Here is an 18311-nt window from a genome sequence, read left to right on the forward strand (position 1 = left end):
TGTGAATAAATCAGAGCAATGCATGTGATAATCATCCTACCACACTTACCTGAAAGGTCCATGAGCACAAGTACTTATGAAGAAGATTACCTTTGGGTTAAATTTGGTATGTACTGTACATAAAAAATTCAATTACCATATGTATGGCTGTAATGGTCTTGGGAGTTGTGAATGAAATTGAAGCTGTCTTGTCAGAGCCATGTGCACTGAGGCAGCTGTTTTTGAAGATGAATTTCTTTAGTTTAGTTTATTAGTTTAGTTGACAAGGACCATGTACAGAACTGGTTCTATACCAGAGTTAGCTAAAATAGCTAATTTGCATCTGTGGTCTCAGGGCAGGGAGTTAAAAAGACAATAAACACATACTAAACATTACAAACATTATCGACTTCCAAGACTTCCTGGACTCCTGTCATCAACATGTTGTTAGCCCTAGCACACTTAGTCCGACTACCCATGATGGAAAAGAACACCACGTAGATGTAAAACGTAAAACTACTAATCACATAATGTTCCTATTTGCATCGAACGTTGCTTGGGGCAGTAAACAAGGCTGTGAGAAATTTTCTTAGAATTCTGCTCTGAGGGCAACACACACTCTGGCAACTGAAAGCTAATGTTGGCTGTTTTTTGCATTGCAAACGCTTCATATCGCCTCTGTGAACATGTCAGTTTTGATTTTTGACTGCCAGCCTACGGATGGTCAAGAGCTAAAATACCTGCTGGCTATGTGAACAAAATGAAACTCATATGCAATGTTTAACCTTCCAGTATAAAACTGTCTGCGGGTCTGCTGGCTAAGCCACCATGTAACCTCAGTGTGGTCTGAATATGGCTCGTCATATTTTCACATTTTTTTCCTAAAGTTGTGTTCTGCATAAGGTCTTAGATACAGACTGATCATTTCTCATGCAAGAAGATTATTCATTAAAAGTGCATATTTGCTAGGATGATAGCTTCCAGCTGCAAGAATTCCCATTATTTTTCTGGTGTTACAGTTTTGTCTTTTCACTCTTCACATGGGCCCACATGTGTTCAGTGGGGATGGAGTTTGGCAACTGCAGATATAAGATAGTTCTGTCATACACTAGCTTTGATGCAAGTTTTGCATCACTGTCCTGCTGGAAAATCCACTTAAGCCAGACGAGATGAAATGCCTGTTCAGAATAGAGTGATACTTCCCTTTGGTCAGTGCAGCCGATACTCTGCAAGTCACCAACGCGGACAACTGGCACATACCTGAATATAGGCTTCACTATATATTCAAATGTAGGTCTTGCATTCTGTTACATTTACTTCTCATACAGCAGCAAATTTAGACCTTCCTGGACAAATGTTCAGGTTGTGGGGCCAAATACTGAACGTTTAGACGGACTCTGTCATCAAATAAATGGACTGGAAACTGCTGCTCATTCATCAGTGCTGCTCTTTGTTCATTCAGTTTTGCTTTATGGATGCAAGTGCTGCTCTGGCACCAAGATGTCTTATGAAATGGTTCAGTAAGCCTACTGCTGGTCACTTTAAATTGCCTCTATCTCGCTTTGGAAGAAAGTCATTTGGTTTGTGTATCTGGTCTCCTCCGTCCGTCCCTCTCGTGATGGAGCTGCAGTTTTGCTGTGGGAGAGTTTTTCAACACCCAGGAGAACAACTTGACCCCAAGCTGCTTCACCGAGCTGTTTTGACATTGTTGCAAACGGGCAGATGAGTAATCTTGGACACCGTGGTGTTCCAGTTTCACAGTACAATCATTTGTCATTGAATAATGATATTTATGTGTACAAATGAGGAGAGAAATATTTACCCATTCACATGTTGAAAGGGTTCTGTCTTGTTTTATAGTTTGTTGCACGTATATTATTATTGTTGATTAATACAATTCACATTAAACATTAACACCCACAACTAGCAGTTTAGCACCTAATACGACTTCTCTGCACAGATACGTGTTGTGCTTTTCAGTTTAGAAATATTCCACCTCCTCTCATCCACCATAGGAACAAGACTCAGACATATTGTTACACGCTTATATTTGGATAAAACACCATATATATGATGCAGTCCTAATGGTCCTTTAGAGTCCTGTTGTAAAACTGAAACCTGGCTGCATAAAATGACTAACTCAAGCCATATTTGCAGCCCAAAACATTTGTTATTCCCAATGAAGTAATTTCATTGACAGGAAGCATGTAAGCAAACCACAAACTATGTGTAAAAAGCATTTAACCAGTGTGTAAAAACTGTTAATCAAGCATGGAAGAGAGCAAATGAAGGCAGTGAACCTCTCTTACCTCCCAGGGTGGCTGAGATGAGAATGTGGGTTCCATATTTCTTAATGATGGTGTCGATGAACTGCTGAGTCGAGGGTCTGCGGCCCAGCAAGCGTACGCTGCGCTGGAACTCAGGCATGAGTGGCACCGGGTTCCGGATCAGGTCCCTTCTCTCGATCGCTGTGTTCCTCACCTTCCAACGTGCAAATTCCCTGATAATCACAGGAAAACCAGCTATCACACCACAATTACTCAGTATATCCAACCACACTGTCAACAATATAAGTAAAACACCATTAATTACAGTGTCATAACACGTTAATTAGCACCACTCCGTCTCATCGAAGGCATTTGTGGGGAAAAAAAAGGTACACATCTGTTAGTGGTCCAATCTGTCAGACAATTAACACATTAAGAAAAGACTGGAGTATTTTAATAATTTATAAAGCAGCTCTGCGCTTTCCACAGTCACATTCATTTAAACACAGTAAAACGCAATGAAACACATCGAGTTTGGTGATGCAGAAGCTTTGCTTTCTGTTTTGTTTTTTTTTCACTCTGAGATTAATAGCAAAAATCTTCTTTCTTTCTTTTTACTTTTATATTCTGAACCACTGACCTGGAAGTTTCATCTCTTGATTGTGTATGTTGTCATTTAAATTGCTCGAGGTCCTTTTCAAGCCATGTCTCAAATTCTTTAGTTTATATGCAACTAATCAGCAACGGCATTTTGAAGGAAATGTAATGCTGATAGAATTATGTATTTTCATGAGTGTGATGAGGAAATGTTGTTAATTACCAAACCTGACAAGTTCCAAACGTGTGGATACTGAGAACGCATTTCATTGCTTTTTTTTGATAAAATAGGCAATCTTACAAGGCACGATCCACTCATAGTGACTGTGGAATTATTGAACTCTTTTATGACTCTATTTAAGCACTTTGTTAATGTTAGAGAAAGATCGTGGTCTTTTTTATTGCAGAAAAAGTCAGCAGCAATCATAAACTTAACCAAAGTGCTCTTGTCGCCTTCACCTAACCTCAGCCTGGATTCTGCCATCACAGTCCTGCACCATCCACCCGGTCCACCACGTTGTGACTACAGCACAGTACATGAAATGTTGTGTTTCACACACTTAAGCAAATGTTGACTCTGAACACAATCCAGGCAGCGATTCCATTTGTCAGCACGACATAATTATGAATACAAATTAATTGTATAGAAGAAATGTACTTTCTAGGAGACGGGGCTGCCTTTTCTCTGCGTAAAGTTCCAACTTGAACTTTTGAGGAAAAGGAATCAAAAAAGCCCACAAGGGATTATATAAACCAATAGCACAACTTGCTAAACTGTGCATCGTTCTACCCTTGTTGTTTTCCACTGCAGTTAAAGATATATTCCACAGCGTAAATATTAAAATGATTCAGTAAACTATTTGTGTGGATGTTCTTGATGTTTGCTTCTGCACCCGCTGAGACACACATCAAGAAAACATTTCCACAGACAGACATTACAGGCTTCTCTGTTACTCTGAGGGTTACAGGAAAACCAAATATCCCTGCCCTGAGGATAAAAACACCAGGTTTTCTTCAGCTGTCTGAAATGCAAAAGACCCTACGCTGTTATTGAGTCAGTGGTTAATGCCTGTCCCACAACTGAAAGTGATGGGGCATTCATGTTCGTATGTTTCTTTGTGTGGTAAAATTGTCCGTATAGAGAGTTGCACACAAATTTAGATATATAAAACAAATGGTTCATACAATGGAATTCAGCGCGTCTTTCTCATGGGAAAGGTGAAGGAAAGGAGGATTTCTGAAGCCTCGGTTCATTCGAAATCTTTTTAATGCAAATTTAATCGGAAGCTGTGATTTTTATCAGCATCTGCTCTTTCTGCCAATCACACAAATGTTACTATTTCCATATGGATTACACTCAGCCTCAGACATACATGTATGTGCAAGCTGATCTGTCATCAGGGCTGGATGTGTGATACATGTGCTCACACTTTTACCTCAAAGGTGTGAGTATGCATACATACAGATGTACAGTACCCATTCAGACGGGACGCAGACGAGTCTACACTCTCCACGCTGCTGAAACGAGCACAAAACTAATTCTCCTGTCTATACTGGGGGGAAAATGTAATTTCCTAATTACTGACTGATAGTTCTAAAAGCATTTCCTCGGAATTAGATTTTGATCGAATTTAGATATATTTAATGATGCAGACTTTAGTTTATGAATGATGAGTCCAATTACAGTAAGTGTGTGACTTAAAGTGCAACAAAAGCTCCATCAGATCAAACACAAACAAAAGGCTTCATTGTTTCAATAACGGAACCCTAAAAGCCTGCTGTAATTGAAATCTGAGTTCCGTTCAATAAATGTGTATAAGTTAAATGTAAAAATCAACCAAAAACAGATGCGGATAAATAAAAAATACAAAGAGTCACACGCGCACACACACACACACACACACACACTGCAATCCAAAACCATCCATGTTTCCAAGGTCTGCTATGCTCTTTCTGCTTTTTGGATATTGCTTTTTAATCTCATTAAAATGTGTATTTACGTCAGTCTTGAGGAAATCAAATGGGAGCAGAATACACAAAGTGATTTAAGAAGCAATTCTACAACCTCAACTTTGATGAGATTAACTCCATGAGTCAGTTAACGGAATCAGTCGCATTAAATACAGTTGGTTAATCATGGATTCCATGTCTCTGTAACTTCAGCTAATTATACCATATTTCATTTGTGTTGCATTGTAGAGTGCAAAAAGTTTACCAGGATTTCTGTGGAAGACTATCATGTTGTTGAGAGACGGTGTGACCTCTGCTCTCCTTAACGCAGCTGGTGACAGGTGTCAACACTCACACTAAACAACATCTAAAATGTGTGAAAAAAATCCCGCTCGCTGACCTGATTGTAATTAAAGCAACGCATGAAAGACACAAGAGGTTAAAGTAAAAGAAGCGTCGTCGGAGTTCATTTAATTACATGTACACGTCAAGCTTTTGTGTGATACACTGCAGCAAAGTGAAATAACACTTAAAATAATGCGATAACATTGTAAAGGTTTGTTTAAGAGACTGTTTTATGGCCCAGCAGTGCTATAAAAATGACTTTTTAATTGAAAAAGTAAGCAATGTGGATAAAAGCTCCAGCACAGTGCTCCATAGCAGCTTCATTCAGAGCTTTACTCTTCCTCTGCAGCCCTCAAGGGCTCATCAGAATGATTTAACCATGAATAGGTGGCTCCCCTCAAACTGATCATCAGTTACTTCGTTTCAATTCTCTGACACGCAGTCAGTCAGTTTGCCTGAGCTTGGCTTGACGGCAGCACTTTTAAATGCTCCATTCAGCACTGTATATTAGTATTTTAGGATGAATTCCTCTCTGCCAGTTTCGTATACACAACTTCATTATGTTGCCAACGTTTCAAAGCTAATAGCCTGACAACCTCCTCAAAGAAGAGACAGTTTTACAAGTTTATTCTCGTTCTATCAAAGAGCAGCAAGACGGGAACATCAGAGCCGGCTTGATGCATAAGCAAACCGAGGCCCTGCTTAGGGCCCCCATGGCCCCCAAAGGTGCTTGAAATGTCCCATGAGAGCTTTACAAATACATAATATTATGTCAACAGGCTGGCTGGCTAATATGACTGGTTTAATTAATTCCTGCTGCCTCTGCAAGAGCTGGTGTCATGGTGGTGTTGGTGTTCATGCGCACTGTAGCAATGGCTGTATTTGGAAACGCCTGCCACATACTACCAGTGAAGGCAGCATGCAGTACGTTGCACATACTGTGGGGTAAGAGAGGTCTGTGAGTGTGACTGGCTGACTAGCTACTCTTGCAGCACCTGGTAAGGGTGGTGGGACGGTGCTGGAAAATTTCCCATATTTTCAAATCCCACGTATGCATGTTGACAGGTATGCATGTAAAACACACTGGGCCTACACGCCATTACAGCAGTGTACAAACTGAGACAATATTGTTCACACAAACAAAGGAAAAACATCATCTATTATTTTGCCAAATTCACAAGAGGCACAAATAGTTAAGAATTTGATGCAGATAGCATTTCACAAAGTTTATCAAGTTTCCCCGAACTCAACAACTCACTAAATTGGGCGATTTTTTTAAGGGAGTCTGGTACTTTCTCCCCAGGGTGACAAAGGAGTACGTTGTGTTGACTTTACTCTTTAGAATTTGCCCCTGCTTCCTTTTTAGTGCATTTATTACAGCCAATAACACAAAATACAGTGCTTCTCCCACTGTGTGTGTGTGTGTGTGTGTGTGTGTGTGTGTGTGTGTGTGTCTCAACAATGACCACACATGTTTGATAATTATGTGTGCTGCTTTTATTTTGTGAGGTTGCGGGATGAATATCTATTGAATGAAGGCATGTTTACTACAACTGAATGTTTTGTGTATTGATGTCCTGCAATGCCAACTTTGTTGATTGCAGGAATCTTCTTGCCTCACTATGGTAGTACACTGTCAAAGGGCTGTCATGTTGTCTCGCAAAACACATATTAGTTTTCTATAGATATATATGATGTACAGCTGAAGTATATAACATATAATCTATGTTTTTATTCCATAATTACAGTTAGCTCCAGGAAAAGTGAGGAGAGTCCTCAAAGAAAATCCTGCCTACAGCCCCCTGTTGATTACATGTTCCCCAGCCACGCTGTACTCTCTGAGAGATTGAATGCTTATAGAATGACAATGTGGAATCCAGCCGTGTGCCGCTTTTTCTTTACTCCATCTAATCACATACATCATTGAGAAATGTTTTCCAACTGGATATTCAATAAATGCTTTGTGGCAGATTTGCAGAACTTTTGACTTTGCAATTCCTCAATGTTGCAAAGACAGAAGTTCTGGCGGGACAGGTCTCACCACTCATACGAGTACAAGCTGATTCAGCTTCCCCTCTTGTTCCATGACTTGGCTTTATAAGAGGTACACGTTGCTGTTATTTCTGAAATCTGGAGCAAATATACAAGCCAGCAGAGCTGACAGAGACTGGATTTGCAGCAGATGTACCAAAATTTCTCCCTTTTCATTCTTTGCCCAGCTCTCTCTCACTTTATCCCACTCTGCTGCTATCTGCCTCAGATATCAATTCATTTTCAGCGAATCCTCCTCATGGCTCCGTCACTGCCAATTATTACATAAAACTTTATATGGCAGCCATATGTACTTGGGCCCTTCTGCCCCAGATTAGGCATGCCAGCAGATGGAACCTGCGACATGATTCAGTACTTTACTTCACAGCTCCAAGACTGGTTTAATGACCTATCAAAGGAAGTTAAGAGGAGATAAATGGCATTGCAGCTGCACAGGGGGAAAATGGGAACGTAGGTGATTATTGCTGTATGGTCCTCAAGTATTTCGCATGGGAGGGTGGGCACATTACATTTGCCTGTGTGGAAGCGTCTGTGACGTATAGAAAATACAGGATAAATAGAGAGCCATCAGTAAATACTCAATTAATTTAGAAAATCTGTAAATGACATGAGTGTCTATATATATTTCCTTAAGACTGTCACAGTGGCTCTGTGTACCACATATACTGTATGGTGGATCCTTATGCATTGATAATGTGCACTCACTGATCCCACATACACACATCTACATCTAGGATTCTAACTACTAACATTATGAACAAAAACTTGACGATAGAGGAGTTTTTTCTTTGAAGAAACATCTAAAGTTGGTTAATCCCCCAGTGCCTTGATTGAGACGACCATTTTATCTGATTCCTCTCCGATGTTTGTCTTAGCACAGTTTAGTCAAGTAGACATGAACGGTGGTTGCTAGGAAATACATTATTGGAATCAAGCAGCCAACCTCATTTCATATACCGTTGATGAAAAAGAGGATGTTTTTCACCAGAGATCATTTGCTGTAATGAATGTACTAGTGGCTCTCACATGTGTGCTTCAATTTTAGACCTTAATCAAGAAGCCTGAAGAAAAGTAATGTTTAGACACATCGATTGGAAAGAAATGTAATTTCTTTTTTAAAATACAAAATGTGCAAGGGGAGAACTCAGAGGAGACTCAAGGCAAGTCTGTCGAAGTCAACCCTTGAGCAATTCAGCCAGTAAAAGTAGCTTTGATTTGCTCTGGATCTCATGCATGACATATTAATATGAGCTCTGTACGTGTCTCGTGGCCATGATGCTGACTGTCCTTCAGTCAAATTGCAGTGAAGGCTCATGAACATACTTGAAAGTCATCTTTTGAGGATCAACTGGATGCAAAATGCAATGTATAACTGAGTTGGCAGAACGAAAACAAATTAAAAATTTAACAGAATGCATTAACACATTTCTGCCAGTGTCCTGGTTTTATTATTTTGGAATAATTGATGTTTACAAGGGGTGTAACGATTAATTCATTGCACCAATGCATCAAGTGTAAATTATGCCAATTCAACTGCATCAATCTGCTAAAGGAAATAAACAGGATGAATTACTGACTTCAAAAATGATCAACTTGAAACACTTTGGAGTAAACTATTTGCAGTTTCAAATAGTTGATGTGCTGCTTAACACTGAAGTTATGATCCATGAGATCTTCATGAAATCACACCTTGTTTTGATATTATTAAGTTGTCATTTTTCTGCTCTGCATGTTTACATTCACTAATCACCTCTCAATGTTTTCATTGTTGATGACAAGACCATTCAAGCTCTGCACTGCCTACACTATAAACAGGGGATTCATGGGAAATGATGCATTGATGTAATGCGGCGTTACTGTTTTAGAAAACTGACTGCTGTCAGTTTGTTTGGCTGCACTGGGAAAAGGAACACCAACCGTTGTGGCATAGTTGTTCTTCTTTTGTGTTTTTGAGCAGTATTGCTAAATCTGTGAGGAGTATATTTAAAATCCTGCCTGACCTTTGTCAATGTTAGTCACTCAGCAAACTTCTACTCCCACATACAAACACCCTGCCAGTAATGAAAAGGTAAGATTACTCTTCCTATGAAGGCCAAAATATATATGCCTTGTACTTTAATGTATAAACATTGTGTAACTCAGTATAACTCTTTGCTGTGATTGTATTGTTGCAAGGCATTATAAACATGATCATAATACTTTTGTTTGTCAAGTCCTATTTTGTATTACTGTATACTTGCTTAGACAGTAATTGCCTTAGTCGGTCTGCATGGGTTGTAATGTGTTATGAATATCATGGTGCTCTCTGTAACCATAATGGATGGAAAGTGTGGGTATGGCATGTCATAACACCTTCCAGGCAGCATGTTGTCTGCTTCAATTAGAGTTGGGCTGTATTGACATCCAGTGAATATTCCCCGAAGCCCTGACAGGGGCAGGAAACGACCATCATACAGCATGTCACCGCAGGCCCTTTGTTGATCCTGGCACTACTGCCCAGATTAAAAAAAAAAAAAAAAAAACTTGACAGTGCATGACAGACATTTAAAGTGGAAGTGTGGCGGCACAGAGGAAAGAGAGTTTTGTAGCAAGAAAATTTCTAATTAATTGAGTGGGAAACTGGCTCTGCAGGACCCAGAGACAACATGTTCTTGGCCGCCTCATAAATGACAGAAAATAATAAAAGCAGGAGTGTCATTAAATTAGAGAACTTGTCATACTTGGCTTCTTGTTTACCTCTGTCCTCCCCTCATACTGTATCAAAGTCTTAACAGTCAAATGCAATACATATTCAGATACATCTTGACCTTTCTCAGTCTGTGGTAGAACAAAAAAAATCATGCCTGTGCCATTTTCTCGACACTTGAAGCGCACAAGCAACCATTTATGATGAAACAAACCAGGTAAAAATGTTACACCTAGCTATAAACATGTTAGTGGTATGAAAATACCCTGAGTTCATTTGAAGGAGACAAGATGTTGTCATAAAGGGAAACGGCATGGCACTCAACATTTCACAAGCATGATTTAAAGGATGCATCTGCTTTAGAAAAACAAAAAACAAAAAAAATATGCAAGAACAAAAACAGGGCAAAATAAATCTTGCATGTTTTTGGGGGGGAGGGAGTTGATGTACTTTGTGCTTGTCTTCTTGAGTGACTGGAGATATTTAGCAATGTGGTGTTCAATAATAAATCAGGACAGTGTTAATGAAGCAGTGTTCGGTCAGCACGGCATCTGCATTAAACACAAGATCTTTTCATTCTGCTCAAGTGCAAAAATATTTAGTGAGTCTATTTATTTAGATTTTTCATTTTTGATGGATGAACATTTTGGTTTACAGTCAGTGAATCAAAGCATTATTAGCAAGGAGGGACTAAAATCTGCTCTTGGATTGAATCTCAGACTACTGATTCAGGAAAACCTTAACTGAAAAAAATGGTTATCTTTGTACAATACTTGCAATTTTAGTAGTACTTTCAGAGTGAGATAAGATCCCCATTAGGTCATATAGCCCATGAGAGTTCACGGGGAATCAGCCCCTCATGTTCCGTACATCCTGCTCATAATGATCGTTTTTACACAGTCTGTGTGAGAGAGATGATGATTCAACGCTGTTATACTTTCTCTAGCAGACGTTCAAACTTATGTTGTACTGATGTTACATCACACTTTAGTAGTAGTAGCAGTTTTAATAGTAAGCCTGTCTGTCACAGAGAAATGCCATTTGCTACAATGGAAAACAACCTTACAATGTTTGCCATTGTTTTAAAAATGTAATATTTAGACTGCTTTAATTCTCCAACAAAACAGCAAGAGCGGCTGCATGCAGAGTAGCAAAATCTGAAATGACTTATGACGGCAGCAAAGTCACATCTGTTTACTGAAGAGTCAGCAAGGGTTTCAGCATCTGTTTGGTGTTGTCCCAACAATGTGAATTATTGATTATTTGGAAGTTGACTTTTAATTATCAGAGCTATAATTATTAACATGCCGCATCTTGATTGAGAAATTCGATTAGTGTGACGGCATAAAAGACGAAAAACCAACGTCTGAAACTCTTTGTAGTGCAAAAAAATACCATAAAAGGAGCTTTCTTTATTTTTAGCCTCAAGGTTTTGATTTATAGATAAAGATACAATATTTATCCAGCTGAAGTCACACCAAATGTTTAATTTAGAGTTACATTATTTCGCAAACCTTGTTGTTCCAATGCCTCTGCTATATTGTCCACTGAAAGCCCCCGCAGCCATCGGGCTAAACATAGTTTCATCAACTTCCTTCACATTCACTCTGCAGTCGTCCAGTTCTGCATATCACCTGTCACACAGATCATGGTTTTATCTTATTGAGTCTCACTGTTTGTTGTTCACACTGTAGAACAGCCATATTATGATACTGCTTATGCAAACCACTCATTTCCTCCTGACGCACAAGGTGGCTTTTGTTGTGAAACAGCCACAAGAAATCACAAAGCATTTGTCTCCGACGTTGGTGCTGACTGTGATTGTTTGTCAGTTTCATCACTTCATTTTCAGCATTCTCTGATGATGAGCTTTAAACATTGAAGAGATTAATGGGACAAGATGGACCGAGCCACGGTGAGCTGTGGCATGACGGGGCGCAGACGACAGGCTGCACAACTCTAACTGCTCAGCAAGGTAAAGATACAATATTTATCCAGCTGAAGCCACACCGAATGTTTAATTTAGAGTTACATTATTTTGCAAACTCTGTTGTTCTGTCGCTTCTGCAATAATGTCCACTGAAGGCCTCTGCAGCCATGGGGCTAACCGTACTTAGTTCCTTCAATTTCCTTCAAATTCACTCTGCAGTCCTGCGGATCACCTTTCACACGGTACATGTCTCATATCCGATGAGTCAGTCAGCTCTGCTATTCTTGTCCACATTCCCATGATACATATTTGAATTTCAAAAGAACTAAATCAGAGAAGAACTCGTGGCTCCACACTCTGCGGTTGCCATTCATGATTCTGTATCAAGTTGGCTTTGTGTGAATCTGAAACCGAGTGCCACAGGCTAACTGCTGGAATCAGCAGTGGAATCATGGACAGGATGACGATATAATCAACATAGAGAAGAAAAGGGCAGAAACTTTATCTGAAACAAGGTAATTAATTAACATTTGTTTCCAATTTAACTGAAGAATTTGTTTCCCCAACAAGATTCCAGTTGTATTCACGGCGCCTGTGAAACGCAAACTTCACGGAATAAGCTGTGTCTGTTTGGTGCCACTGATGTGGTGGCGCTTGCTCCTTTCTGAAGTGAGGAGGAACAGACAGCATCGGCTTTCATGCTTTGATGAAGGATGAACCTTTCATTTTTAGCAATTTGTTCCACTACTTGTTTTTTAGGGATGACTTGACTAATACTTCAATGGCTGGTTGAAAAGGATACAGTACAAAAACATCATTTTGAATCTACTTTAGTCACATGTATTGTCACATAACAAAATACTCCAGAGGGTAACAGTCAATTTCCAACACCCAATCAAAGGTGTGGAAACATCAACTGCTATTTATCTAATCCCTGCCCTAAAAGTCTAAATCAGCTCCAGCTCATCTTAAATTTGTACACATGGCAGTTTAACAGGATTTCATTTTTACACCCCCCCCCCCCAAAAAAAAAAAAACTTTGCGAGGTCATTTACCAGTTCTGCATTTTCTGTATTAAAAACATTTCAACATAATATCTTGGCACAGAAGCAGTGTTTATGCTGATTAACACAGACATAATGATCCATCAAACCGACCATTAAAAAAAAGAAATAGCTCTTTATCTGCTCTCAGTGAAAGCACAGTGTGACACGGGCAGGTCTGTTTTCATTTTGGATTTTTGCAAAAATTGAAAATGGATGCTCAATCACAGCAAGAAAATGGTTGACAGTGGTGCGTACACATAACCTCCGCTCTTCTGTTCTAATTACTCGCTTACATTTGTAAGCTTTGTTGCAGCGGTCAGTTGTTGCCCGAGCAGTGGCCTCACAGTTCACACTTGAAGACATTTCTAGAAGACATTATGCTGGTCAACAAGCAACTCTGCTCCTCCGCTTTTTTTCTGATCACTACTAGAGCTGCTCTTTATACAATGTAATAGCTTCATAAATTTATAACAGAAATGTTCCTGGATAAGACGGGTGTCGCTTCCTCTGCAACAACAAAGTTAAAAGGGCCATCGGCCTGTGTGATGATCTGCGAGAGAGGGCTTTGTTCCTGCCCGTGGGTGTGTGCATGTGTGTGTGTGTGTCTGCTTGTCTCTCTAACACTCTGTTTAAATGGACAAATACGTGCATCAAGTGCATAATCTAAAAATGAAAAAAAAAAAAAAACACAACCACAGTCAGCAGTGATACTATTTCTAATAATCACAGTGGATGGGCAGATTTTCATCACGTTGGGGAAAAGAATGGGGAATTGAAACAGTGGAGAGAGGGGCCGGAAAATCAAAAGCCTTGGCAAGCATGGGATGCATATTTCATCAGAATCAGATAATTCAGATATATATCATTTATAAAGTTTCTAATAAATCATCAGTGTGCTTTCTTGCCAGATTTGCCCACAGTGAGGAGAGAAAATTGAACAGATGCTGAAACTATCACTGCAGACAGTAAGATTAGCGTGGAGCTCCACGCCGCGGCTCGCTCTGTCTGAATGACCAAATTGGTTAACTTGGGCATCAAAAGGCAGCAGGCCGCGCTTCGGTGAAGGAAATCAGTTTCAAACTATAAACTATATTATCTAAAGCAATAATTGATACAACTTTTTAGAAATGATAAGGAATAATACAGTATGAGCCAAGTGATGTGGGGGTGGGGGTAGGGGGGATCATCTGCACCATGATGATCCCATTTGTCTGTGGCCATAATACTATCTTATTAAAATTAATTAGCAAATGATCCTACACATGGAGATTTCGCATTATAGCATCCTACATTATTAACAAAAGCCCATTAAGCATTCCATCGACATAATTGATTGAATCTTTGCCACACTGTTCTTTACAGAGCCATGCTCATCTGAGTGATAGTGGTGCACCAAGAGGGCCTCAACAGAAAACGCTGGCAAGCTGCAAGGACTGGGGAGACTTTGATCCAATAATGGTAATTCCCCCATGAATGACTTTGTGAAGCGATTTTGTCTTCCCACACAGTATTGACTTATTCCCTTTCATTCTGTACATGGTGTTCCCACACAGAAATGGTGCAGCATGATCTCATCTACTTGGATGTGATACATTTTCAGGGATGTAGGATAAATGTTATTACATCTAGACCATCATTTGGCCCAGCAGGCTTTATGAATGTGTCGCTTTTCAGAGGCTGCCTCCTTTGAAGAACAACTTGTCAAGGCCACCAACATGGAGTTTCCGTGATTTATATCACGCAGTAGCTTTTTCTGTTGTCCAGTTCATGTGATTTACCAGTGAGCGCCCTGAGGTCAAACACCTGGCAAGTAGAAATTCATTCAAGCTGTCCTTCACCTTACACAGATAGAATAACAAATGGTGTTGATCTTGACATGTAAGGACTGCAAAGGATGCACTGCTTGGATTAAAAAAAAAAAAAAAAACTGGGGAAGAAGGAAAGAAAGTAGTATTCATCAAGAGCATTCCAAAGCATTGTTGATTCAGTTTTTGTTTAATCAAATTTATAATTTAATATGTCTTATCTTACTGTGAGTGTTCAAATGTGGATGACATTAAGGTTTACAGACGAAATTTACCTCGCCTGACATTTTCACGCTTTGCTGCAGTATATCCTTTGGTTGGTAATTAGCCTGTGAAAAACACACAAGTCACACCAACTTTTGCAGAAATTCAGAAAACTTTTATGTCAGAGTAATAACAGTATTTTCAGATCCTCCGACAGAATTGCCATTTCATTTCACTTCATTCATTCAGCCTGACGTTGTTTTCATCTTATCCGGTTACTTATTTGGAGGGGGAAGGATATGTTATTTCGTATTTCCCAAACAATCAGTAGCAAGTGATGTATGCACTCTGCCGACATCGTTTTTGTGTTGTTGTCCATTTTCCTGTCACCATTTTCTCTGGAATTAGCGATGTAGCAAAGCAGATGAGGCTACTGATCAAAAGATCTGAAACTAGGCTTGTGATTTCTACCACAGTGCACATTCCTCAGTCGGGTATTCTGATCCAGCATGAAAAGAGGAAACAACAGCAAATATGGACAAAAAAAAATCCTGGTTGAAATGTTTAAGTTTCTGTCAGTCAAAGTGCCTCACAGGCGCCTCACAAGCCAGAGCAGACTGTGCGATTTTGAAACAATCAAGCAACCAGAATACTCTCATCATCTACAGTGCATTACAGACTGCAGACTTGCATGTTCTTGTTCCTTGGGGGGCCGTATTAACAGTTATTACTTTGGGGAAGGCCCCATAATCTGAGACCTTGTAACCTTTGTTCCTGTGCTGCTACGGCATTATGCAGCAGCTTGACGGTATGGAAGAAAGAAAGAAAAAAAAAAAACAGGCCTTTCATGGTAATAAGGAGGCAAGGCCCAGTAATAAATCAAACAGAGAGATACAATTGAAATCCTGTGTGAATTTCATCCACCAAGAGCCATTCAAAATATTATAGAATGAAGCTTAATCCTATGCTCCAGTGCATGGCGAAGGGCTACGTGGAGTGGGACGTAGGTGGGATATTATTAGTGGGCTGAGCTGTTTGCTCGTACTTGTTTTACTTATTTACACTTGAGTGCTGGCATAGGCAAGATTCCTGAACACAGCAGTGTAAATAGTGCAGGAAATTGGAGGGGCTATTTTGAAATTCTGTTATAGTGCTGCTAAAAAAAAAAAAAAAAAAGCAGATGCCATCAGCAGGCAGACCATGTAAAAATATCCATGTGACTGTTCCAAGCTAATGGGTTTAGATAAAATTAGGTGTGTGTTAACAGTAAATCGCTTTAGACTCACTGTCAATGTTCCCACATGTCTGTCAAATTAATGATAATACTGTACACGCTGTCTGACAGAGACACTGGCACATTTTTCATCAAGTAAAGAAACATTCAGTGAGGCAGCTGACATTCTGAAAGTGCCATGAAATGCACTTTAAATATCTGATGGAGTACAAAACCAGTTCTGATCTGAGAGATCTTCTAAGAGTCAGTTTCTAGTTGATGGACTGGATTTTTGGATACAATATTGCTGTTAATCCTGCCAGAACGCTGAAGAAAACTGTCAACAAATATAGCAGAAATTGCCCCCACCCCACCCCCCATTCCTTGCTTCACAAACTGCAACAACATGTTTCCAAGTCGTGATGCATGCAACATGCCTGATGCCTGCAGAGTCCATCTGTGTGAGCTGGTGGCATTGGGCTGGTAATGGTCATACTGTTGTCAGTGCAGAGGAAGGGAAGGACAGATAGAAACAGAGAGAGAGAACCAGTTGTGTGGAAAGGATTACGTCAAGGTTACTGTGATGTACAAGAGGAACACGCAGAAGTAGAAAGGCTGTATCTAATCTTTTTGTGGGTCTTGGTTTTTGGTGGATTTTTGGCTTCTTTTACCAGCTTTTGTATGAGCTGACAAAAGTCTCTTTCTGTTATGTGTTTTGGGTCTAAGCAGAGGTAAAGAAAGGTGAGGAGAGAGAAAAAAAACAGAGAAGCCTGATCAAATTCAGGAATGTGGCTAATCTGTGAATTAATTTTCTTTCCAGTAACTGCACTGCTGTTGGTTTAAAGCTTTTTACACAGACTTTTGGCTGGAATATGATTTTATTTAATTTTCTGTCTGCCGAAAGTGGACAGGCCCCAGAAGAAATCCTCAGTGAAGACAAAGGGGAAATACACATAAATCTAATTTGCTGACAACCATAATGATGCAGTTAATGCAATAAAGCGTGCTCAGTGGTAACACAGCACAAACTTATAGCTGGGTTCTTCTGAGAGTTATTATATGTTGGAGGCTCATATTGAAATAGTGCAAATGTTTTGAAAAATAATTAATGTACTTTCACAGATATTCAAGTATTTAATAGATACTTAAAATTATCCTACTAACTCCATATTCACACGTAAGCATCTTAGTTATTAACCATTAATTGGAGCATATCAGCAAATGGAACGTGATTTCCTAAATGGAATATGATTGCTGGCATAATCGCTTTGTTAGTGCACTCTGTAATTGTGATGAGGCAATGAAACGAAAATGGATCTAATCAAAAACAATCTCTTAATTCGCTTTAATCTCAAGAATTTGATGGGACATGGTGCCGGAAGCGAATGCACGGGTGAGTGACATGAGCATGTGTTTGAATCTAATTAACTGTGTAATGTGAGAAGTTCTGCTGCTGAACTATTCTGACTGTGTGGGCAAGGTCTGCATGGGAATGATTATTAGCCTTCACAACAAATAATAGGATGGATGGGAGAGACTTGACTCGCATCCAAGTGAAACCCAGAATCATATGGAATTTCACAATGTCTTTTCTTACAAAGGGGAGAACATACGGCTGAATGATCACCTTGAAAATATTGCCTACACTGCATTCACAAAAGCCACCGCAGATTATTTCCGTATGCCTCCCTCTCGCATGTGAAGGCTTCCTGTATACTGTATTGTTTACAGTTTATGAAACACCCCATCACCCTCAGTGTCCTATAATGAAATCACCAACAATGCTCTCCCTATGTACATATAACGAAAAACCTACCAAGGTCAAGTCGCTCATGCAGTAAAACGAAACGACTGCTATTGTCAGTGCCCTAGATGCTGCTTATTGTATCTCATCCATTTGCTGCTGAACTCAATTTGCCCCATAATAACTGTCAGTCATACCCCAAATAAAACAGCATTATGTTGATGATTTCTAAGCACTATTTTCGGCTGGTGTAATGGGTAAAATAAAAACCAGCTCCTTCAATGCAATAATCCCTTTATCCTTCTATCTACCTGAAACAAAGCTTCTTACAATCTACTTCAGTCTCTTTAATTCAAGGATATCCAAATGGCTTCTGTAGTGTCACTACAGTTACTATATATGGTGACTATATCGAATCATAAAAAGAGCAAAATGTGTTAAATATTTTCTGGCAGATGGAATGGACAAGAATTTTTTTTTGTCAACTTGTTGG

General features: G+C 39.5%; 1 protein-coding gene across 1 annotated transcript in view; it reads right to left on the minus strand.

The window, feature by feature from the left end:
• brinp1 (bone morphogenetic protein/retinoic acid inducible neural-specific 1) overlaps positions 1 to 18311 on the minus strand; it is a 112492-nt gene that overhangs the window by 57079 nt on the left and 37102 nt on the right. The window contains exon 3 of the mRNA XM_076758512.1: positions 2289 to 2479. Within this exon, the coding sequence (XP_076614627.1) occupies positions 2289 to 2479 (191 nt within the window). The remainder of the gene's footprint in view (positions 1 to 2288; positions 2480 to 18311) is intronic.

Source organism: Chaetodon auriga, chromosome 19, assembly GCF_051107435.1.
Source record: "Chaetodon auriga isolate fChaAug3 chromosome 19, fChaAug3.hap1, whole genome shotgun sequence".
Lineage (NCBI taxonomy): Eukaryota > Metazoa > Chordata > Actinopteri > Chaetodontiformes > Chaetodontidae > Chaetodon > Chaetodon auriga.